The following is a 25,121-nucleotide window of genomic DNA, read 5'->3' as shown; positions in this document are numbered from 1 at the left end:
AAATTTTAAGTCCAAAATCATGAAATTTAAGAGTTTTATGTTTATAGTTGCACTAACCTTTAAGTGGCAGAATTTCCCAAGCCCCAAACTTCACATTCTTTCTCCCTCTTGGCTGCCAAAAGGTTTAGCAAGGTGCTAGGATAAATTTTAGTGAAAGGTCTCTAGGGTTTTAGGGTGAAATGAAGAGGAAAATGAAGCTTTTGTTGCAAATTAATGGAGGGAGATGGGGAGAGGGTTTCGGCTGGCTTTTTGGGGAAGGATGGCTGCTGCAATTTTTTTCTTATTTTGGTCTTCTTTCATGTCTTTTAATAGTTAGTCAAATGGTACTTAATTGTGATTGGTTAAAATTTTCTTAATGACATCACCATGATGTCATAAATAACCCTTTTTCCTCATTTTCTTTTCTTTCCTCCACTACTCATTTTCAATTTAATTTCTAGTAATGTTTATTCATATTTTATGTCATATTAATTATTTACTCAACTGGACAAGTCGGCCAAAAATCACCTCTGAAGGCGAAATGACCAAAATGCCTTCCGTTTAGCTTAACGGGTCAAAATTGTCTGTACCGATTGAAAATTTTTCTTAGGTATTTTCTTGGCATTCTAATGCTATGGGAACCTCAGTAACCCTTCTCTGGAGTCTCAAAAATTATTTTACAAATTTTCCCCCGGGTCTAGGGCTCCTAGTTGCGAGAACCGCAACTTCCCTCCGGTTACCCATCGCTTGGGCACCGGCTCGTTTGACTTGATTGTATTTTATTTCTAAAATTTTTACTAAATTTTTCTTATTAATATTTGAGTTAATTATGGTTCCTGACTTTAGTTTAAATATTTTTCCGGACGTTCTAGCTGTCCGGACCGACACCGGTCACCGGAACAGTAGAATGTACGGAGTTGTTACCGGGAGGGTGTTACAAGAACAGCTGGCGAATCCCGTTAACCGATGCATTGCCTGGGACATCGTGAGCATTAAATGCTCGGACGAGTATAAATAGGGGTGGGGGGTTAGCCATTTGCTCCTGTATGTCATTTTCAGTCTCTTGCTCACAACTTCAAAGTTCTCTCGTTTTCTCAAGTTCTTCCGACGCCGATCAGACTTCGGGAAGGGCTTTGATCTTCTTTTTAGTTTAAATTCTTTATTTCCTTTGAAAATGAGCGGCGCCGAAGGTCAGAGAGCGACAAGCCCTCCTTCCATTCAGTTCTCGTGGTCGTCCGATGAAGTAGAGGTGGTCGGGCCAAGCGCACAACCAGAACCTCCTAGGGTCTCCGTTCCAGCCCAGGGGCGGATCGCACCATCAAGGCATGCACCTTCTTCAGGGAGGGAGAATCTTCCTATGGATGAGCTGCCATCGATCTTGCAAGAATCCGATCTGCAATCGTTTAGCCAGGAGTACAATATTCGTCCTGATTCGTACGAACTTATCCGGTGTCACGGCGATCACCGAGCCGATCACTTCTTTGAAGAAAATGACATGGTTATGGTATACGAGGAACAGTTAAAGGCCGGTCTTCGGTTCCCTCTGGATGACTTCTTCAAAGAGGTCCTAAAATATCACCGAGTGTGCATCGCCCAAGTTCACCTTAACTCGTGGTGGATCTTGGTAGCCTTCCGAGGCCTGTGCCGAGCTAAGGGAATCAGACCTACGGCTAAGGTGTTCGCTGAACTGCACAGGCTAACTCGCCGAAAGGACGACGAGCACTGGTTCTTTCAGGCGAAGCCTCATTGTGGGCTCTTTACCGATCTGCCCTCCTCCCTTAAGAATTGGAAGAACCGCTTCTTCATTCTGAGGAGCAAAAATCCGACCTGCTTTGAGGACTTCCCCCGTAGCTGGTGGCACCAGGGGCCCTTGATTCCGAAGCGTATTACCCTGAACAAGGAGGAAATCCTAATAGTGATGGAACTGAAGAATCAGGCGGCCACTCAGAAGTTTTCCTATTTAGATGCGGTGACTGCCGAGCTGCACCATTGGACCATACAGCTGATCACCGGCCAAGATCGCGAACTTCCGCTCTCTGACCTCGGCATTGGTATTTTCTACATCTCAGATCTCAGGACCTTAGCGATCTCACTGACCTCTTCTTTGTGCAGGTATGGCGGGTGGTGAGGGTTCCAGGAAGAAAGAAAGGGAGATTTAAGATAAAAGAGATGAAGCGCTCGAATCGCCAACACCCACCATGAACCCGGGAGATACAAGGAGGCTCGCCTCGATCTTCGGACCGCCGATCGCAGTTGTCCGATCTCCTCCTCGACGAAGAGCGCCTCGACCTCCTCCAGCTGCTCCAAGCACGTAAGGGTCTTTCTCAACCTTCTGCGAGGCCCCTTCTCGTGGTGCTCAAGCCGATCGCTTCGGAGAATAACCGATGTTCGAGAACTCGTGTTTTGCCAAAGTCTTGGGGTCTTCTATCCGCCGGAGGATCGGACAGATCGTCTCCGACAATCTTGACGACATCCCGACCCGATCCATGAGTTCGAATGTAGAGTGCCCGTGAACCAAAGACATAGTCCGAGAAAAGGCTCACCGCCTGGGTAAGGAGGTCGAGAAGAAGAGTCAAGAAGTGGCATCCCTCCGATCCCAACTCTCATCCACTCAGAATTACATATCTGAAATTGAGGGGCGTATGAAGTACTATGAGGATAAGCTGGCCGAGCAGAGTCATGTTCTGGCCGAAAGGGATCATGCTCTTGGAGAAGTCCAGGCGCTCCGAGCCAACGAAGCTGCTCAGGTCGCTCACCTTACTGAGGAGCTTAAGGCAAAAGATGAAGAGATGGTGACAGGGATAGCCGGTGCTTATGTGAATGCTCACAAGGATCTCTTGGCCGAGCTCCGGAAGCGTTACCCAGAGGAGGACTTCTCTTGGATGGCCGACCTGGCTCCCGGAGGCGAGGGTGAGGATAGTGAGGAGGAGGCTGAGGGTGAGGGAGAAGACGGACAAAATGTAGATTAGGCTGGGGGTGATCCTCCAGCTGAATAACTTGTACAAATTTTTGAAATGAAATGAAATGGAATGCCCCTTTTGTTCGATGAATGGTTGTGATCGGAAAATTTCTAAATTATTAAACACTTGATTGTTTGAGTATCTTGAAATAACTGAAAGTGATTATAACCCAAGTGTGAGAGATCGGAAAACGCAATGAGCATAAGATCAACGCTAAACGGAACTTTGATTAAAATTGGAAATTTGGCTTGAACATTTAAGATCGGAATCATCCTTAAACCGGAACGGAACCTTTGATTATTCTTAAACTTTTGAAAGGGAGTTCGGCAATAAAAACTGGTAAGAAAAGATTATCAGTTCAATTTTATTTCTCCAAAGAGATCCGGAACATGCTTGACTGGTCCAGAGATTCGACGATGGGTTTGAGAGATCGGTGAGTGATTTAATAGACTGGTAAGGCTTTGACTGATGTGAGCATTGATTCAATTCTTTGTGAGGAGAGATCGGAAATGTGACTGTCTATTAAAGAGAGATCGGAAACGTGATTAGCTGTCAAAGGGAGACTTAGTACTGGAGATCGATTTCAGAGTTTTATTGATTTTGGGGATCGACCAAAATATGGTGTCGACAGTAATTACTATTAATTTTTGTTCAGAGCTTTTCTAGGTGATATAAGCATATGTTTAGACATCCTGACTGTCCGGACAGACACCGATCACCGGAACAGTATAATGCATAGACTGCTTAATATAGGGGTGTTACACATATAATTAGTTTAGTGGATGATTATTTTTTTTTCAATTGAATTAACTATTATAATAATTTTATTTATACAATGTAAGTATAATATTTTATATTATTAAAAAAATTAAATTAATACTTAATATAAATATTTTTTATTTATTAATCATATTAATATAATAACTATAAAAATTAACCTCAGCATCGTATAGTTCTTAAAAAAGATTGTTACTTTCTAATGACATATTTTATTTAACTGTTGAATACAACTGATAACTGTTAGTTGATAGTTGTTACTGATAACTGATGATAGATGATTTATGTTAAGTGTTTGGTAAAACTATATTCAACTGTTTCTATTGATATATGAAATGACTAATAAGTGTATATATTATATAATTTATTTTATCATTAAAATAAATATAAAATTATTAAATTAAATATATAATTATTAAATTAATATATTATATTATTTATTATATTATTAAAATAAATATAAAATTATTAATTTATTATATTATATCATTTATTTTATTATTGAAATAAGAAAATAATTAAATAACTTTAAAAATATAGATAAAATAATAAATTAATTATTATCATTGATAAAGAAAAAACTTATAATTAATTTTAAGTTTTTAGATATAAATAAATATTTTATATTTTATATTATTAATAAAAAATATTTTAATAAAGTTAAAATGAGTTAATTAAAATGCTAAAATTATAAATAAAAAATATAAAAGTATTAAAAATATTAATTTTCAAATTAAATAAAAAAGATAATATGATAAAAATAAAAATAAAATAAAATAAAATTAGCTATCAGTAAATAAAAACGGTTTTAAAAATAGAGTTGATACAAATCAGAATTCAATGTGTATCATATGCTTATCTATCAACTATCAATTTTATTTTTTTAAACTTATTAAATACTTTAATTTACATATTTAAATATTAATTAACTATTAATTATACCAAACAAGTAAATCAAATGCCTCTTAAATGAGTTAACATACATGCAAATTTAACTGGGAGAATTAAAATTTAAACGATAAATTAAAGGGTAAAATAAATTTCTCGTAGGAGGATAAAAATGTCAATGAGACCTTAGTAAGCAAAAGGTCAAAACAGTAATTTTAGGTAACTCTCACATGGCATCACCTCCACAAGCGAAGGATAAAATAACAAGAATTTTAGCGTTGGAGCCGCGCAGACAGACTCAGACAAAAAAGGAAACACAATGGGCTTATCAGCTTCTAAACGAGTCAAAACAACACTCACCAACTCGCCTGAGTTCAACTCTGCCTGTGACTCAGCCTACGCCCACTGTCTCTCTCTAACTCAGAAAGCTTTCCAAGGTGTCCTTCCGTATCAACTCCTCACAGCCTCTGATCACATCCATGCTACCGTCTCCACCACTCACAAACAACCCCTTATCGTCAAGTGGGTTCCGTCTCCCCCAACTCGGACCCAAATCGACTCAGCTCTTCGGATCGTTGCTCGTCAACAGAACAACAAGAGTGAGGAGGAGTTGATTCTGGGGCCGGCCCAGTTTAAGGAGTGGGCGGTGGTGCTGTACGCGGGGGCCGCCGTGGGAAATGCCGGCAAGGCGGTTTTAGCCCGAGTTCCAATCGGAGTGGCCGGGATTGTTGGGATCGGAGCCGTAATGAGGTCCGGGTTCCATTTGGTCGGTGCGGCGATCGGCGTTTACGCGCTAGGGGTTGCTACTTCAATTTACCTTAGCTTGTCTGGTTGAGGTTTGAATATTTTGTTTTCTGTCTCTTTCTTTTTTCAATTTTGTTTAATTTAATTGAATTTAATTCCGATCTTTGGTCGTTTATATGCATGCACATATTGTTGCTGTATCTACTGTTCATAATACAAGTTAAACAAGTAATGATAAGAAGATAGGTGAAGGTGAAGGTGAAGGTAGCTCTCGCATGCTTGACGTTGAAGAAACCTAAGGGACAATTCGGGTTGATAGGCTTATGTATAATATGATGTGGATTTGATTTGTTTGAAGCTGAATTCGAAGAAACAAGAATGTGGGTTTATTGGAAATTTTGTGATGAGAGAGAATCCCCCTAGTTTTTGAAACTTTGTAGGACGACATTTACCTCATGTGTAAAGTCAAAATTTGATGTATTATTGATTTATTAGGTATCTAATCTATTACCAACTTTGTAATTTGTGTTTGTGACATAGTTAATGTTGTTTCTATCATGAATGGATTGATTTATATGATTAGGACTTAATCCATTTTATTGTTGCTCTTTTATCTTCTCTCTACCTCTTCAATGAAATATTTATTTTGTTGATCAAAGATTGATAACTAGGATGATAGCTCATTGGCATATTCAAATCCTTGACTATTTTTTAGTTCATTTGGCTCATATTTATATCAACACTTGACCAACCATGTTTCAAGAGCTTATATGGCATAAGCAGTATCCACCAGCTTATGTATGGTGGTATTGGTCATTGCTTGACAGTTCAGTTCAAATATTACTTAAGTGCGAAGCAAAGCAAACCAAAGCAAAGCAAAATTTAAGCAAGTCATATGGTATTATCATAGAAAACGTAAGTCATTATCATAGCAAACATAGGTATTGCAAATATAAGCAAAATATAATTATCTTTTATATGTTTTGTGAATTGGTGAATGAGTGGGGGGATTTGTCTCTAAGTTTGGCAGAAATGCTTCATTGGGTGCGGAGTTGTGGGCAATTTGTGCTGGTTTGAACTTGGCGCGGCAGAAAGAAATATCTCACTCAATCCTTGGGTGTGATAGTGTGGAAGCTGTGAGAATGGTGACTAGTAAAGATCCTCCTGCTGGTAATTTGAGGTCTCTTGTTAATTCTATTAAGATGTTGTGTGATAAGGGATGGGAGGTAGTTGTGAAGCATGTGTTTCGAGAAGCCGACAAATGTGTTGTGGCTAATAGTGCGATGAATTACACTTTGGGTTTTCAAGAGTTGTAAGGGCCTTTGCAGGAGCTTTTGGATTAGATTATGCATGATAGTGTTAGAGTTGCCTATTGCTAGGCTGATGTAGTTTTGTTTTTTGTTCTATTTTTTGGTTCTGTTCTTATTTCCAAAAAGAAAAAAAAAATCTTATATCATATTAACATTAATTATAAACAAGCAATCCAGTATGTGTGGTTGAAATATTAACCACACACAATAATCCATAAGATTTTCAACCATACACAATAATCCATAAGATAATAGTATAGAGGATATAGTGCATAGAATTATCATGTTTTGTGTGCCAAAAAAAAAAAAAAAAAAACCTAACAGTTAAAGAGAAGTTCACAATCCACAAAAAACCAGCATAATTAACCATATCTTAAAGTGTACAAAGCTATCAAACAAGTTAGAGATCATCATCTATCCCCTCATAATGGTTGTCGTAAACAGAGTCTTATTAGCAAAAGCTTGAGTCAGCTAGAGACGAACTCTGTCCCTCTCTTCAATTCCTGGTGATGAACACGGTAGTAACACAAATTTAATTTCAACTGTATATGCTAAGTATATAGGACAGATATTGTTAAATGCTTATTTCACAAATTGATCTAAGCGCACCGTGAGAGGTGGCTGTATTTGACTTGACTCGAATTTGCCCAAACTCAAAATGTCTGGAAAATTTTAGGGTTGGAACAAGTAGATTTTTTTTTTCTCTCCCCCCTTTGTTTTTCTCCTTTTCACCTGTTACACTCACCCTATTCCCTCAGACGTTCATGCTGGACACGTGATGGTCTGCATTGGTACTAGTTGCAGGAGATTTGTGTTGCGTGCCACGTAACTGAGCCATCCAGTCTTCAAGAAACTCCTAGTGCAAGCCGAGTGAGAGTAGAACTTCACTAACCGAGCTCCCTTATTGATTCCCTGTAATGAGATGATATTTGAGGAAGCGATTCGATACATTTCGCGTTCTGAGTAGGGGAATTCAATCCGTTTCTTTTAATCTGGAAGATTCCAGAGGTATTGCTATGTCAGAGTTTGGAGTAAGCTTGATTTTTGGACTGAATCTCTACCTTAGCTTCATGGGTTTACTGATAAATCCATAATAATCCATCATACAACTAATTTTGATTTTAAATTTATTGCAGAATGTAAAGTTTGTATAAACACTTGAAAGTCACTTTCTTTGTGTTCCCTGTATAGCAAATTTCCCTTCTTTCCATCAGTGGTTTCGTAGTTCTCTTCTGGACTGCCTCTTTGACATGTTTCAAAATTACCGAAAAAAAAAAGGAAAAAAACTACAAAAATGACCCAAGCAACCCGAATGATTTGAAAAATGAATTCCTAAAAGTTGATTCTTTGTGTGATCTGATAGCACTCAAAACTCGAGTGACCTAGACACAAAACAACTCGAATAAAGGTGGCACCAAAAATGACCCAAAACCGAAATATCTAAGGTTGAATCCACCCAGCTTGACCTAGTTTTGACCTTGACGCATTGACATCCCTAAGTACTAAAAAGGCATGAAATCTGAAATGTCATGTTGATCATTTGAACTCATGTCTCAATATGTACTCAGGTTTGAGTGTTGACTTTAAGGATTGCAAGAAATCTGTACTGTTCACAGTTTTGACTATGTTTCACCTTTATTCTTCTATTTTGATGCCTGGAAGTATTCTGTTTCATGGGTTATGAATTTATCTTTTGATACTGCAACTGTTCTAGTACAGAACAATTCATTGCTGGTAGTCACAAGGGCTTGGGTTTATGCAATGTCTCGTAACAAGCTGGCTTCTTTATATGGATCATAAGTGGCTTACTAAAATATTTTCTTGGGGGATTTTACAAATTGAGCCCCATGCTTTAAATGTTGCAGTGTCAACCTGAACCTATGATTTGGATTTCAATACCAACTCTTGCCAAAGTTTCTTTTTGAACTTTTTCTGAACCCTTTTTTTCATTAGACAAAATTGGTTTAGGATTTCAAGTACCCATAGAATAGATTTAATTTGACGCCTATTTTATACAAAAATAGTTAAATATTGTATGAGAAATCTTGGAGAGAAGTTTTAGATTGTTGATACATGCATTTTGCATAATCATTTAGGTTAGATTTCATGGTAATTTCATTTATTTGTTAGTCACTTTTAACTAATTTTATTAGTTATTTAGATAATTTTTCATAACTATCAATTTTTTTGTTAACTTGTAATTTGCTTTGTTTTATAGGTAAAATAGCGTTTTTGAGGGACTACAAAGTAATTGTACTAGTGAGGAGTGATTTCCCTAGCTAAAAATGTCAAAATAAAGCTTGAAAGTTGAAGAATGCAAAATTGCCAATGTCTGCGTAATCTGCTACACAAGTTGTGCAGTTTCTGCACAGGAAGAAGAAACAATTTTTAAACTTGCCGAAACCTGCATAACTTGTGCAGATTCACTCATCGCTTATGCAGCTTCACGGAGACTTGCATGACTTGTTGCATAACTTATGCAGTCTCACACCTCACTTATGCAACATCACGAAAGGAGCACCCAAACCTATCGAAACTTGCACAACCAGTTGAATAGCTTATGCAGTCTGTTTATGCACTTTCACGGAGGACTCTAAAGCATGAAAAATTTGCACAACCAGCCTACATAACTTGTGCAGAATCACGGGAAATACCTAGAACTACCAAATTTGCTCAGAATCTACATAGAAAGCTTGCACAACTTGTGCAATTCTTCATAATGAGTTGGCAGAAGAATTTTTGCCCGTGAATCCCTTCCTCAAACACACCTTTTTAGGGTTATTAATCAGAAAAATATAAATAGTGTCCTTATCTAATTTTAGCAAGAGGGAGGAAGAGAAGAAGAAAAGGAAAGAGGTAGAGAAAACGTTAGAAAACAGAGCAAGGGGGCATCACTTCTCATTTTTGGATTAGATTTGGATTCTTCATCTTTTCTTTACCATTTTCTACCTTTCTTTTATTGGGTTTCTTAGTTCTTAGTATATTTTCAAGTTCAATTTCTATATTTACTCAGAATCTCTTGTAATAATTATGGATGGTGAATAGTTTTTCATAGATTCTGGAGTTGGGATGTAATATTTAAGATATTTTGTAGATTTTGATTGGGTAATCTATATTTTGTGGTTTTTTTGAGGTTTTATCCATTTCTTGTGTGCTTAATTACATGCTTAGTGTAAGATCCCATTAAATATTGTTCTTACTCCATGGTTAAAGCATCGAAAGGAGAAAACTCTGTGATAGATAATCAAGAAATTGGACTTAATTAACTTAGATCTAGAAATAGACTAAGAATTAAGAGGATTTACAGATTAATTAAGGAACCTAATGGGTCTTGATTAATTTTAACTCCACAAAAGTAGGATTAAGTTAATTAATGAACTTTTTGTCTTACTCGAAAGGGTATTTAAAGGATTTAAGAATTAATCTCTTTAAAACTCATAATTTTCATAAGATTGGATAACCAATTTAAAAATCCCAAAATAGCTTGAATATGAATCCCCAAACTTCGGAATCTTCCTTTTTAATATTGTTAATTGTTAATTGAATTTAATTACTTGCCATATTTCAATTTGCTTATTTTATTTGCTGTTGCTTGAGTTGAATCATTTATATTGATAATTAGATTGTTGATTTCGCATAAATAAATTTTACACCCTTAATTCTATCAATCATTCACTTGATTTACAAAGTTAGCTTAAATTAATCAATTTTTATATGAATCATTCAATCATTAACTTAAATTAGTCAATTCACTTGAAAGTAGAAAACCCTGTGATAGATAATCAAGAAATTGAACTTAATTAACTTAGATCTAGAAATCGACTAAGGATTTACTGATTAATTAAAGAACCTAATGGGTCTTAATTAATTTTAACTCCACGAAAGTAGGATTAAGTTAATTAATGAACTCTTTGTCTCACTCGAAAGGTTATTCAAAAGATTTAAGAATTAATCTCCTTAAAACTCATAATTTTCATAAGATTGGATAACCAATTTAAAAATCCCAAAATAGCTTGAATATGAATCCCCAAACTTTGGAATCACCCTTTTTAATATTGTTAATTTTTAATTGAATTTAATTACTTGCTATATTTCAATTTGCTCATTTTATTTGCTGCTGCTTGAGTTAAATAATTTATATTGATAATTAGATTGTTGATTTCGCATAAATAGATTTTACACCCTTAATTCTATCAATCATTCACTTGATTTACAAAGTTAGCTTAAATTAGTCAATTTTTATATCAACAATTCAATTATTAACACAACTCTTCGAGGGAACGATATCTTTTCTATACTATTTGTACGACCTGTGCATTTGCGGTTGGGCCACATCAAGTTTTTGGAGTTGTTGCCAGGGAGTTGTTTATTTAAGATTGAATTCTTGATTATTTTAGTTGTTTATAGTTTTTATTTTTATTATCTTTTCATTTTGTGTTTGTTTCCTTTTTTAGGTATTTTTTGATATTTTATGAGAAGAGCCAAAAGCACAAGTGACACATCTCTCTTATACAATCCTGAAATTGAGAAGTTTTGTAGAGTAAACAAGAAAGAAACTAGAAGAAGAAAAGAAGCTTTGAGAGCAGTTAAAATTGAACCAGAAATAGCTCATGAAAGAGTTAGAATTGGTGGTGGTAATGCTAGAAATAATCGAAATAACGAAAATCAACCTCGAGGGGAAAAGGTTTTTAATGCTAATGTGCCTAGGGGAAGTATGATGGATCATGCATTCCCTCATTTTGATGATTTGAGAGAAAGCATTGCAAGACTGAGAAAGCATTGCAAGACTAAGGATAGATGCAAATAGTTACAAGATGGATTTTGGAGTACTACAAATGATTCAGAATTCTCAATTTGGGGGTCATCCTTCAGAAAACCCACACACCCATCTTAAGAAGTTTGTTATGATCTATGGCATGCAAAAGCAACCTGGAGTATCTGATGATGCAGCAAGGCTGAAATTGTTTCCATTCTCTTTGAAGGATAGAGCATTGGATTGGCTTGATTCTTTACCTCATAACTCAATTACAAATTGGGAGTAGCTCACTGATGCATTTCTTACCCAATACTTCCCACCTGGAAAAACTCAAGAATTAAGGAATCAAATGATTGCTTTTAGACTAAGAGAAAATGAGACTCTTTATGAGTCATGGATGAGATGGAAGGAGTTGGAGAGACAATGTCCACATCATGCCATTCCTAAATGGATGATAAACCAGAATTTTTACACAAATGTCACTCCTGCTATCAGAGGAATCATTGATGCTCAAACTGGAGGAGAATTCATCATTAAGCATGTAGATGAAGCTTATAAGTTGTTAGAGAAAATTGCAAAGAACACTCATTTATGGAGTAGTCCAAGAGGGCTAGCTCCAACTCAAAAGAGGCAAGTTGCTGGAATGTATGTGCTTGATCCATTCAACATGATCAATGCCAAATTTGATGCACTCACTAATGTCCTTGCTAAGAAAATGGAGGATTTAAGTATGCTAGTCAGTTCATCATCATCTTCTGGAAGTTTTCAACAAGTTGCTTATGCAGAAGGGACAATGGGTTATGGAGTAGATTATCCTTCATATGCTTGGAGGAATCATCTTAATTTTTCATGGGGGAATCAACAAAATCAAGCTTCAACTCAGAACTTTCCACCACAATAACAAGGGCATCAATACCAACAGCCAAGGCAACCACCACCTAGTTTTCAACAAAGGAATGCAAGTCCTACACCTCCACCAAGACAGCAAGAGCAAGGTTCTACAACTGCAGCTCTACTACAACAAATTCTTGCTAATCAAACTAAGCATGATGAAGAGATGAGAGAGATGAAAGCAAGGCTAGAACAGATGCAAACACACAATTGGATGCTGGAAAATCAGATTGCACAACAAGCAAGCTCCTCAGGTACCAAATCCATGGGGAAACTTCCTAGTCAGACAGAAAACCCAAGGGAGCAATGTCATGCCATTACATTGAGAAGTGGTAAAATAGTGCACAATGAGAAGAGTGAAAAAAGTGAGAAGAGAGAAAATGAGGAAGATTTTGATGAAAATGAAAAACAAGAGAGTAAAATGAAAGAGAGTGCAAGAGAAGAGAAAGAGGAGAAGTACATACCTCCAGAGCCTTACAAGCCTCAACTTCCTTTTCCACAAAGATTTTAAAAGGCCAGATTAGACAAGCAATTTGGAAAGTTCTTAGAAGTTTTAAAGAAGCTATACATGAATGTGCCTTTTATTGATGCTCTTTCCCAAATTCCTTCTTATGCTAAGTTTTTAAAAGAAATTCTCTCAAACAAGAGGAGACTTGAAGATTATGTGACTGTAGCCTTAACTGAGGAATGCAGTGCTATCCTGTAAAGGAAAATTCCTCCAAAGCTTAAGGATCCAGAGAGTTTTTCAATTCCATGCCACATTGGAGAATCATGTTCTACAAAAGCTTTATGTGATTTAGGGGCTAGTGTTAGCCTTATGAAGCTCAATCTAGGAGATCTTAAACTAACCCACATTTCTCTTTAGTTAGCTGACATATCAATTAAGTATCTAGAAGGGATTTTAGAGAATGTGCCTCTGAAGGTTGGAAAGTTCTGTATACCTGTTGACTTTGTCATTCTAGACATGGAAGAGGATTCTCATATGCCAAACATTTTAGGGAGGCCTTTCCTGGCTGCAGCCGGAGCTTTGATTGATGTCAAAGGTGAAAAGCTCACTCTTAGAATTGGAGATGATGAATTAGTTTTCAATATTGACAATGGCAAGAAGAAGCAACATGAAGATGTTGACTCTTGTTTGAGAATTGATATGGTTGATGAGTTAGTACAAGAGCACTTTAGAAAGAGTTGTCCGAAGACTTCTCTTGAAAATTGTCTTGTCCATTAAGGGAGTATCAATAATGAAAATCCAAAAGTGGCTGCATTTGCATAACATTTGAAGAGTAATCCACCTTGTCCTATGGCACCAATCTTTCCAATTGAGCAAGTGGAGAAAAGTGAAGTCAAGTAACCATCTTTCAAAGAAAAAGATGCACTAAAGGTTGTCAAGAAAGAAATGGTTAGATTTTAGACAAAGCAACAAGGATCCTCTTATGTGATGGAAAGAAAATGAAGTATAGATTCATTGAAGCACCTATTGGAAATAGAGACAACAATTTCCAATTCCAACCACCATGAAACATGACAAGGGTCAAGCTAATGACCATAAATTAATGCTTTTGGGAGGCATTCCAAGTTTCTTTATTTTGTTTTTGTTAAGTTTATTCTACTTTCATTATTTTTATTTTATTTTAAATATCCCTCAAATTCAATTTTGACATTATTGAATTATTTCTTTTGTAGATGCATTTTGAAAGATTAGAGTGTAACGCCCTCACTTTAGGTAGTCCGTACATTCTACTATTCCGACGATTAATGTCTGTTCGGAAAGTTAGGATGTTTGGAACTACACTTAAACTAGAGTAAGGAGGCATAAATTGACTAAATAAAGACCAAGAAAAATTAAGGAAAAATAAAAGAAATAAATTGCAAATGAGTTAAACGAGCTGGGGTCACAGCGATGGGTGACCAGCGATCACGAAGCGAATGTTGAAGATACTGCACTCCATGAGGAACCCTAGGAAAATAATTTTTAGGACTCCAATGAATAGTTATTGAGGTCTAAATGACATTAGAAAGGTTATAGAAAATTTAGGAGAATTTATTTATCGGTACAGACCGAAAATAACCCGATGAGCATAACGAAGGGCATTTTGGTCATTTCAACTCCAGAGTTGAATTTTGACCTAAATGTCAAGTGAAATGAGAGAGAATAAAATATTAAAAATAAATTAAAATCATGAAATTATGCATAGAAATAAGGAAAAAAAAAAGAAATAATATTATTACATATACATGATGTCATATGACATCATAAAAAGGTGTTAACCAATTAAATTAAAACACATGCATATAAAAGATAAGAAAGGAAATTAAATGAGTCAAAATTTACTAAAGACCATTATCTTCTTCTTCCATGGAGAGTTGGCCGAACCACCTTGGTTTGTCCTCCCACCATTTTTTCTTTCAAGAGCTTGATTTCCATGCTTTTCTTCCCTCAAAACTCTAAATCATCTTCACTAAAATTTATCCCCACATCAAGAGGAAGCTTTTGATTATCATAAAATTAAGAAATTCCAAAGTTTATACAAGTCAAGAATTGAATCAAAAAGAGGTTAGTGCACTAAACAATTTTCTCTTCTTCTTTAACTAGTAGAAGCATGCCAAACTAAGAGTAAATCTTAAGAAATTAAAAGAAAATCTTGAGTTATGGGAACTTTAATTTTCGGCAGCCATAGGATGAATGATGAAGTGATGTTTTTAAAAGTGTTGAATTAGTTAGTGATGTGGATTGATGACCTTATATGCATTAGAACTTGAATTGCATTAAGTGTGCTTGATATGGGAAACATTGAGCTAGGGTTTTGACCTAATTTGGTACTTTTGCATTATGGATTGAAATTGAGCATGTTGAGATGAATTGTTGATCATTTAGAAGTGCTATGAATGACAAATTGTAGTTTGGGAGTAAGGAGGAATAAATATAGGGAGTACATGTTCTTTACAGGAAATTCGGACCTATGAGTCTAGTGTCTTGTTTGAGCTATAACTAAAATTGTGTGACTCCAATTGGTATGAGATCAATTGGAGGTGAAACTAGACCCAAAATACCCCATTTTTTATGAAGAAACCATGCCCAAACTCTGTCCAAATCTTGACCAATTTACTGTCCCAATCCGGATATCCATACACTGAACCCAGAAAAATGACAAAATGAACAGTACATGTTCATTTGGCAATAACTCCCTCTAGACATGTCCAAATGACCTGAATTTTATACCATTAGAAAGCTTAGACATAGGACTACAACTCTCATTAAGAACACCAAGCTTAGAAATTCCTCTAACCAAATGAAATTGCTGGCCCAAGTGAGGTCACCAAACTGACTAGAATCCATTTTGCCCAGAATTTTCTGGACATAAGCCTACCCAACCAGTTTTGGCAAAATGGCCATAACTTGGTCTATAAAAACCTAAATCCAATTAAATCAGTGGCAAAATTTCCACAAGACATAGATCTACAACATTGATGATTTGACCAAAACTCAGAAACCAAGGAAACTAGGTCAATTTACTAGGTGAAGTCAGTATATGAATTCTGGAAATTACCTAAGTGACCATTGGACCCCAGAACACTCATTTAGTCATATCTACTACTAGAAAACTCCAATTAGGATGAGCCATACTGATTGGGAATCCTAAGAAACAGGGCTTCAACTTTGTTTTAGACATGGTTCTCAACTTATGAACATAAGAACCCTAAAATGGAGGTCAAAGCTACTGACCTGAACCTGGACCCTGAAGACACAGGGTACCTGAGTCTAGGCCAGTGATTTGGCCATAACTAATTCTAAAAAATTTGGAAAATTGTAATTAAAATTTCTAAGTGACCATAAGACATAGGGTAATAACTTTTATGAAGAACATTAGGCCTAAAAATGACTGTAATAAGTCCAATTAATTAAACCAAGACAAACTCCAGAATCAGCCTAATTCTGGACCCAGAAAGGGACAGTGAACTAGTTATGGTTATTTGACCATAACTTGAGTTCTAAAATTTCAAATGACGTGATTCAAAAAGAAAAACAAAGACAAGACATAGAGGGACAACTTCTATGAAGAAAGTATAGCCAAACAGTGGCCACATCTTGGCTAATTAGTTAGATGAATTGAAGACACTAAATCTGGACCTCGAGAAAGGTCCATAAAATAACTGAGTATATGAGATGAAATAAATTAGAATAAATTGTTAAACATAAAAATAATATGAATTAATGAAATTATAAATACTTAATAATATTATTCTGCCCAAAGTACACCAGACTTATTAATATATCTTGGATCAATTGGTTTATCAATTAGGGACTACATATTGCAATGCTACCCATAGGGAAAATCATCGATGCACAACATATGTCTAAGATAATTGTTCTACTGGCTTTATGCCTGCCTGATGGCCATAGTGCCGATTTTCATTATTACTGGCTTATGATTGCTCGTTAGTCTTGTGCTTGATATGACCGTTGTATACTGGGTAGACATACAGATGTCTAACTAGTATACTCCCATGTATCTAGTCTTTATAGTCTGTCATAGGTTACTTGGGCACAGTTATGAGAAATAAAATTTTAAATTCAAACAAGTACATGAGAGAACCATTAATATAAATTATATAAGACCGAATATAAATTACATGAATAAAAAGATCTCGATTAATTTAATTGCTTCCAAAGTTTGATAAACAAGTAAAAACACTGTAAATTCATATAATTGTATGTTACTTTATAAGGTTATACTTAAAATAATTATTTAAAATTGTATAGTTATTTTTCCTTATTTATGCACCACTAAGCGTTATGCTTAGCGCGTTGATTTTTCCATCGCACAGGTACAAGAGACCCACAGCAGTAGCAGTAGAGCCTAGACAGGACTTGAGCAGATCTGCTACAGTGTAGATTATCACCTCATCAGTCATTTTGGTAGGGCTCATGTATAGCTAGATTTTGCATTTTGGTATTGAATGTAATTAAATTTTTGGATTGTATATAAATTGTAAATATTGTACTTGACTCTATATGAATGAAATGAATTATTTTATTTTCTTGAAAATTTATATGAGCATGATAAATGATATGATGAATGAATAGATGAAAAGAATATAAATTGTTTTAACAGTTAACAGGAAATCCACAATGCATTAAAAGAATAGAAGAGACTCTAACCGAGTCTCCATAAAAAATGAAATGGGATAAATTTTTTTTTTTTTTGTATACATAAGATAATATAATTAAATTACTATTGTACACGATAAGACATGATAGGGTGCTCCGATACCGAATATAGCACACCTTGCTCGGCTACACTGTAGATGGGTGAAGGGTGTTACATAGAGGCTATTGCACTGTTGGGAAGTTATTCTTACTTAATATATTGATTATCTACTTCCCCAAGACTGATTTTTTTTAATTGCCTTTGTTGCAGATCCTTTTGGGCTTATGCAAAGAAATTTTTGTGTGCTAATTCTGTAATATATGCTGTCAACTATCTATTTATTCTTATTAGCTGAGGTTAGGTTTATTATTTTCTGTGTGTCTTTAATGTTAGTATTATGGTGAGTGGTTCATTTTTGTGGTTGTGAGCTCAATTGGGTTGTGTCATTCAATTTTATGGTGCTGCATTTGATTGGAAAACTGAGAGCATTCATGATTTACTTTTGTGGATAAATGTAACTTTTTGATTTTAGTGTAGTGGTGTTAGTTCTTGCTAAGCTTAAGATGTGATTAATGTCAAGCTACAGGTTTTGAGTTGAAATAATATTGCTCACAGGCTTTTGTGCAGAAATTTTTGCTATTATGAACTTGAATGTGCAACTAATTTGGATTTGCATGTGTTCATGAATTTTTGATGCTAACTTTTAATGATTCATGCAATTTTTTAGCTAAAAATTCTCATTTTTAATGAAGTTTAAACATTAAAAGTCATTTTCCCTTACAATTTCTAAATTTGGAAAGTGATTTTATTAACTTTTGTTTCTACCGAATTGTGAATAGGCAAACTGCACAACTTGGGCAGTTTTTATACTTCATTTTTGCCCTATTTCTCATTTCTACTGAAACCTGCACAACTTGGTGCATAACTTATGCAGTTTTGCATCACTCAACTTCCTATTATTTCATTTTTGCCGAAACTTGCATAAGGACCTGCATAACTTGTGCAGCCTGCTTATGCACTTATTTTACAGAGCACTCCTACTGCATACTTATGCAATTTGCTTATGCAACATGCATTATGCACTTTAAGCTGTTAAATCACTGTCCTATGCCAGGTAACCTTTCACCTTTGCTCTTCATTTCACTAATACCTGGTTATTCATTTTTAACTTGAATTATACTATGCACTACCTTAGACATTGAGGACAATGTCCAATTTTGAGTTTGGGGGTGTATATAAGATTTTTGCTTATTTTTAAAAAAAATTTTAGCATTTTTAGTATTTCATTTTATTCCATACTATACATATATCATACATAAGTGCATTTCATTTCATTTCATTTCATTCCATACTATACATACATCATACATTCATATTGTAAGTATTTTATACACACATATATACATACATACTTCATATAGCAACCATATAGAAAATTTTCATATAAATTTCTTACATTTAGTTAATGCATTCATTTTTAGGAACCATGCACATGCATTCATGAAATAAAATTTTTGCCAAGTCCTTTGAGTTATGAGAAGTTACTTATAAGAGTGATTTAGCTTACCTTTGGTTAGGTTTTTGGATTAAAAGTTTTCTAAGAGGTACAAAGTTTCAAAGTGTTTATTCTTTGCCTATATCTTCTTAGCAAAAAAGCCACCCAACTAGTCATTTGGAGATGGAAGTGTTTAGAGAGAGCTATAGGATAAAAGGTAGTCAAGTGATGTCTCACCGATCCTAGAATAAATTTTCTAAACCTTTCGAGATGAAATACCAGTTTGTACTTGAAAAGAGAGATGATCAGGCATTCTTTGACTTAAACATTTTTATTTTAAACCTTTGGCCTTTTCTTCTCATTTAAATTAACCCTTGCAAACCCCTTTGAGCCTACATTACACCTAAATTTTTCTTAAAACCCTTATTGCTACCTAGCCGTCAAACTAAAAACTTTCACCCTTTTCATGAAAATAATTAAGCATAATATTTGGTATACAATTAAAAAAAAAAGAGAAGAAAAATAAAAGGGAGAAGAGATGCCTATCTTATGAAAAAGTGCTAGTATATATGTGTTTTTCATTATTGTCATTCAAATTGAAGGAAATTCACCCAAAGTAATTAAAGAAAATGAGTTTGGGGGTGGTATTTTTAGGGATAATCATCAAGAGAAGATACAAAATACAAACTTAAAGTATCAAAGTGTCCCTTCATTCTATGCATTTTATAAAATATGCTAGCACTTAAAAACTTCTATTGTGTATTTCTCTCCTCTTTAAAAAAAAGGGTAAGAAAATGAAAAAAAAAAGAAAAAGAAAAAATAATAAATAAGAAGTGTACCTTATGTTTTCAAGATTGAAAATATTCTCATGCTTTGAATCCCTTTTACCCTTTTCTTCGTAATCTCATTTTGAACTCTATAGCCCCATTACATCCCTAAAAAAACCTTTGATCTCTTGATAGTACTTGCTACATTAGTAGAGATAGGAGTAGGGAATTTGGCTATGGGATTGGAAATTTATTCATTCATTCATGAAATTCCATCATTCTATATAGAGAAACTTTAGCTATTGATTGTTCTAGAGTTCTTTTTTAGCATGACTTTCCCATATGACTGGTTGGTTTGAAAATTTTGAATGATTAATTGACTTGAGGCTAAATGGTGAAAGCTTCGATAAGCTTTAGATTCTTTGTATCTTGAATGATAGATATATGGATTGTTGATATGGCTAAAGGCATGTTAAGTTACTTTAATAGGTGATTTTCATAGCTCTTTGGACAAGGCACCCCTAAAATTGCATTATATTTTAAAATTTACTTGAGGACAAGCAAAGATTTGAGTTTGGGGGTATTTGATACATGCATTTTGCATAGTCATTTAGGTTAGATTTCATGGCCATTTCATTTATTTGTTAGTCACTTTTAGCTAATTTTATTAGTTATTTAGATAATTTTTCATTATTGTCAATTTTTGAATTAATTTAAAATTTGCTTTATTTTGTAGGTAAAATGGTATTTTTGAGGGACTATAAAATAATTGTGCCAGTGAGAAGTGATTCCTATAGCCAAAAATGTCAAAATAAAGCTTAAAGGTTGAAGAATGCAAAATTGCCAAAGTTCATAGAATTTGTCGCACAAGTTGTGCAGTTTTTGTACAGGAAGAAGAAGCAATTTTTAAACCTACCGAAACCTGCATAACTTATGTAGTCTCACGCCTCACTTATGCAGCATCACGGAAGGAGCACCCAAACCTGCTGAAACTTGCACAACTAGCTGCATAGCTTATGCAAGCTGCTTATGCACTTTCACGGAGGACTCCAAAGCATGAAAAATCTGCACAACCAACCTGCATAACTTGTGCAGAATCATAGGAAGCACCTGGAACCACCAAATTTGCTCAGAATCTGCATAGAAAGCTTGCACAACTTGTGCAATTCTTCATAATGAGCTGGTAGCAGAATTTTTACACGTGAATCCCTTCCTCAAACACATCATTTTAGGGTTATTTGTCAAAAAAATATAAATAGCGTTCTTATCTGATTTTGGCAAGAGGGAGGAAGAGAAAAAGAAAAGGAAAGATAGGCAGAGAAAACGTCAAAAAACAAAGCAAGGGGGTGTCACTTTCCATTTTTAGATTAGATTTGGATTCTTCATCTTTTCTTCACCATTTTCTACCTTTCTTGCATTGGGTTTTTTTGGTTCCTAGTATATTTTCAAGTTCTATGTCCATATTTACTGAAAATCTCTTGTAATAATTATGGATAGTGAGTAGTTTTTCATAGATTCTGGAGTTGGGATGTAATATTTAAGATATTTTGTAGATTTTGATTGGGTAATCCATATTTTGTGATTTTTATGAGGTTTTATCCATTTCTTGTATGCCTAATTACATGCTTAGTGTAAGATCTCATTAAGTATTATTCTTAATCCATGGTTAAAATACCAAAAGGAGAAAACTCTATAATAGATAATCAAGAAATTGGACTTAATTAACTTAGATCTAGAAATAGACTAAGGATTAAGAGGATTTACAGATTAATTAAGGAACATAATGGGTCTTGATTAATTTTAACTCTATGAAAGTAGGATTAAGTTAATTAAGACACACTTTGTCTCACTCAAAAGGGTATTCAAAGGATTTAAGAATTAATTTCCTTAAAACCCATAATTTCCATAAGATTTGATAACTAATTTAAAAATCCCAAAATAGCTTGAATATGAATCCCCAAACTCTAGAATCGCTTTTTTTAAAATTGTTAATTGTTAATTGTTAATTGAATTTAATTGCTTACCATATTTCAATTTGCTCATTTTATTTGCTGGTGCTTGAGTTGAATCATTTATATTGATAATTAGATTGTTGATTTTGCATAAATAGATTTACACCCTTAATTCTATCAATCATTCATTTGATTTACAAAGTTAGCTTAAATTAGTCAATTTTTATGTCAAAAATTTAATCATTAACACAACTCTTCGAGGGAACGATATATTTTCTATACTACTTGTACGACTCGTGCACTTGCGGTTGGGCCACATCAATTGTAGCATGAATTTTGTTTTTTTTAGTTATAATTCATAGATTAATTAGTGTTGATCCTATTGGATGCAAAAATTAAACACCAACACTTAAGCCTTTTCTACTCAATAAGAATGTGCTTTGGATTCTTTGTTTTTAAGCTATCATTGTCATATGAATGTGAAAATTTGAGAGAAAACAAAAATCTAGTAAGGTTTTTAATGTGATGGTTTATCAAATTCATAGATTAATTACTGTTGTATGTGAAAATTGAACGAAAGCCTTTTCTACTTATTAGGATTGTCCTTTAGATGTCTTGTTTGTAAGATTTCGTGGCAACTGAATGAGAATTTAAAAAAGAAAATTTAGTAAGATCTTTAATTGCAATGGTTTATAAATTTCATTGTTGACATTGTAATGTTTTAAATCATGAAGAATTCATCAATATGTAATAACTCCCAATGTTCTGGGTGCTGCGGAAATTGTCCCTAGTTTATTCTTGCCTTGGCTTACTGCTAAAAACCAACCTTTGCCCACAACTGAAGTGCTTATCACATTTTATATTTCTGGAGGTGAATAGGTTGACCAAAGCATCCGAGGCTTAAAAAATGTGATTTTAAATGTCCTCAAGTATTTTATTGTCATTCTAGTGGTAATCTGTTTATTCTTCAGGTGTTATGTTTCTTGATTTTTTTTTCAGGGCAATTTGACATGCTGCAAGTGGATATGTTCAGGGAATAAATGATCTTGCTATGCCCTTTCTGGTTGTTTTCTTATCTGAATACTTAGAAAGGAGACATCGATAATTGGTCCATATCTGATCTACCTCCAGATAAAATCTCTGACATAGATGCTGATTGTTATTGGTGCATGTCAAAGTTGCTAGATGGCATGCAAGACCACCACACTTTGCTCAACCTGGGATACAGAGACTTGTGTTTAAGTTGAAGGAATTGGTTAGGCGGACTGATGGTAAACACTTCTTATTCTTCCTCTCTTTCCTCCTCCTTCTTTCTTCTTTCCCATTTTATATTGCTCCTAGGTGTACTAAGTACTAACTAAATTATGAATCCCTGTTGGTGGTGAATACTTCTTTATTCTCTCTGACAAGCACCTTTTTTTTCCTTGGTTGAGGACTAGAAGAGTATATTATGAATTTCTATCATAGTGTTTGGTTCAATTCTATCACAAATTTTGGAATTCATTTGAAATGAATTCTAGCTAAAATTATGTTAGGGTTTTTGATCCCTAATAAGAGAAATTAGGATAATAGAAGAAATAAGAAGTAATTGAGAGAGAAGAAATTAAAAAGAGAATCGGAAGAAAGAAAAATTAGGGAGAAAATTAGAGAGAAAGAAGAAGAATATTATTTTTGAGATTTCAGTTTTGCTATTACAAGGTAACTACCTGTTTTATACACTTTAGCTATTGTAACTGCTTTTCTAATCAATTTCAGCTATTTACTAATCAATTCCAGCTGTTTATTAAATTCTATAACTGCCATCAGCTACTCTCCTTCAGTTACAACAGCCTTTCCCTCCTTTTTATTCCTAAACTTCTTCCTATAATATGTAACAATACCTCTCCTGTTACCACATTCTTGTCCCTAAGAATATAAAAATTCACGGAATTGAGCTAAAAGAGAAGCTTGATCTTCCCATGTAGCATGTTCAACAGGTAGATTAGCCCATTTAATGAGGCCTTGAAGCACATGCTACTGGTCTCATGTAATAACTCTTGTCTGTAAAACCTTTTTAGGAGCAACAATAACCCTTTCCTCTGCCATTGTTGGTAATTTTGTCAAAGGAGTTTCTTTATCTCCTAGTTTCCTCTTTAAAATAGAAACATGGAAAACAGGGTGTATAGAGGAACTAGGTGGCAACTGTAATCTGTAGGCGACTGAGCCAACCCTTTCCAACACTAGATATGGACCATAATACTTGGCAGCAAGTTTCAATGAAGTCCTAAGGGCAATAGAAAATTGCCTGTAAGGCTGAAGTTTCAAATAGACCCAATCTCCCATAGCAAACTCCCTTTCACTTCTCTTTTTATCGGCTTAGTGATTTATCCTCTATTGTGCCAATGATAAATTTTCCTTAAGAGTAGAATTCATATGTTGCCGCTATTGCTAGTATTTAGCTACAGCCCCAATAGTAGGCAACTCTAATGGAATTACTGGCAGAAATGGAGAAGAATACCCATAAAGAGCTTCAAAAGGGGACATTTTAATTGCACTGTGATGAGAAGAGTTGTACCATCATTTTGCTAAAGAAAGCCATTTACTTCAAGAAGAAGGTTGCAATTGACACATGCATCTTAAATGGGCCTCCAAGCACTCACTTAATTTTTCAGGCTGCCCATCAGTTTGAGGGTGATATGCTGTGCTAAAAGCAAGTGTAACCCCCAAACATTTAAACAGACCCTTCCAAAAGAGACTAGTGAAATTCTTGTCTCTATTTGAAATAATGGATTAAGGAATGCCATGAAGTTTAAACATAGAATCCATAAAGATTTTGGCTACTAAAGAAGCTGTAAATGGATGTGCTAAGGGAAGGAAATGGCCATATTTTGTCAATTTGCAAATAACTACTACAATAGTATCTTTCCCATTTGATTTTGGCAAATGCTCTATGAAATCCATAGAAATTTATTGCTAAGGTTGAGTAGGAATCTCCAATGGTTGCAATAAACTAGGGAAAGCACAATGCTCAGATTTGCACCTAGCACAAGTATCACAAGTTTTGATATACTGCATAACATCAGCGAACATAACAGGCAAAAAAAAAATGTCTTTTCAACCTCATGTGAGTAGCATGCACCCCTGAATGTCCCCCAACTGTAGTGCTGTGATAAAGTGCCAATAAATTCTGCCTCAAAACTGTTGCAGCCCCCACATACATTCTATCCTTATAAAGGATCAGTCCATTTTTCAACTTATAACTATGATATGCATTAAGATCCAATGAAAGAGTTCTTTGCAATTCTAATGCTTTCTCATCACCCTCATAACTATGAACCAAATTGGACATCCAAGTTGGTGAATATGACATCCAAGTTGCTTTCTCATCACCCTCATAGCTACAATTCATTGACTTGCTGAACTGTCCTATCAGGCTTTCTAGATAAGGCATCAGCCACTTTATTCTTGTAACATCC

General features: G+C 34.8%; 1 protein-coding gene and 1 non-coding gene across 2 annotated transcripts; one reads left to right on the top strand and one right to left on the bottom strand.

The window, feature by feature from the left end:
- The first annotated feature begins 4,875 nt into the window (after positions 1–4,875).
- Positions 4,876–5,961, top strand: LOC110634564 (uncharacterized). The gene is made up of 2 exons (XM_021783616.2): positions 4,876–5,440; positions 5,569–5,961. The coding sequence occupies exon 1, from the start codon at positions 4,924–4,926 to the stop codon at positions 5,437–5,439; it is 516 nt and encodes a 171-aa protein (XP_021639308.2). The 5' UTR covers positions 4,876–4,923; the 3' UTR covers position 5,440; positions 5,569–5,961.
- A 5,786-nt stretch (positions 5,962–11,747) lies between these two features.
- Positions 11,748–11,855, bottom strand: LOC131178971 (small nucleolar RNA R71). The gene has a single exon (XR_009147978.1). It is a non-coding gene; the product is annotated as a small nucleolar RNA R71 (small nucleolar RNA).
- Between the last annotated feature and the right edge of the window lie 13,266 nt (positions 11,856–25,121).

Source organism: Hevea brasiliensis, chromosome 3 (assembly GCF_030052815.1).
Source record: "Hevea brasiliensis isolate MT/VB/25A 57/8 chromosome 3, ASM3005281v1, whole genome shotgun sequence".
NCBI lineage: Eukaryota > Viridiplantae > Streptophyta > Magnoliopsida > Malpighiales > Euphorbiaceae > Hevea > Hevea brasiliensis.
The sequence above is the reverse complement of the archived record's forward strand: the minus strand, read 5'-3'. Positions and strand labels throughout refer to the sequence as shown.

Bases quoted from the DNA above. Each gene is read 5' to 3' on its own strand.
- LOC110634564 (XM_021783616.2), top strand. From the start codon at position 4,924: ATGGGCTTATCAGCTTCTAAACGAGTCAAAACAACACTCACCAACTCG.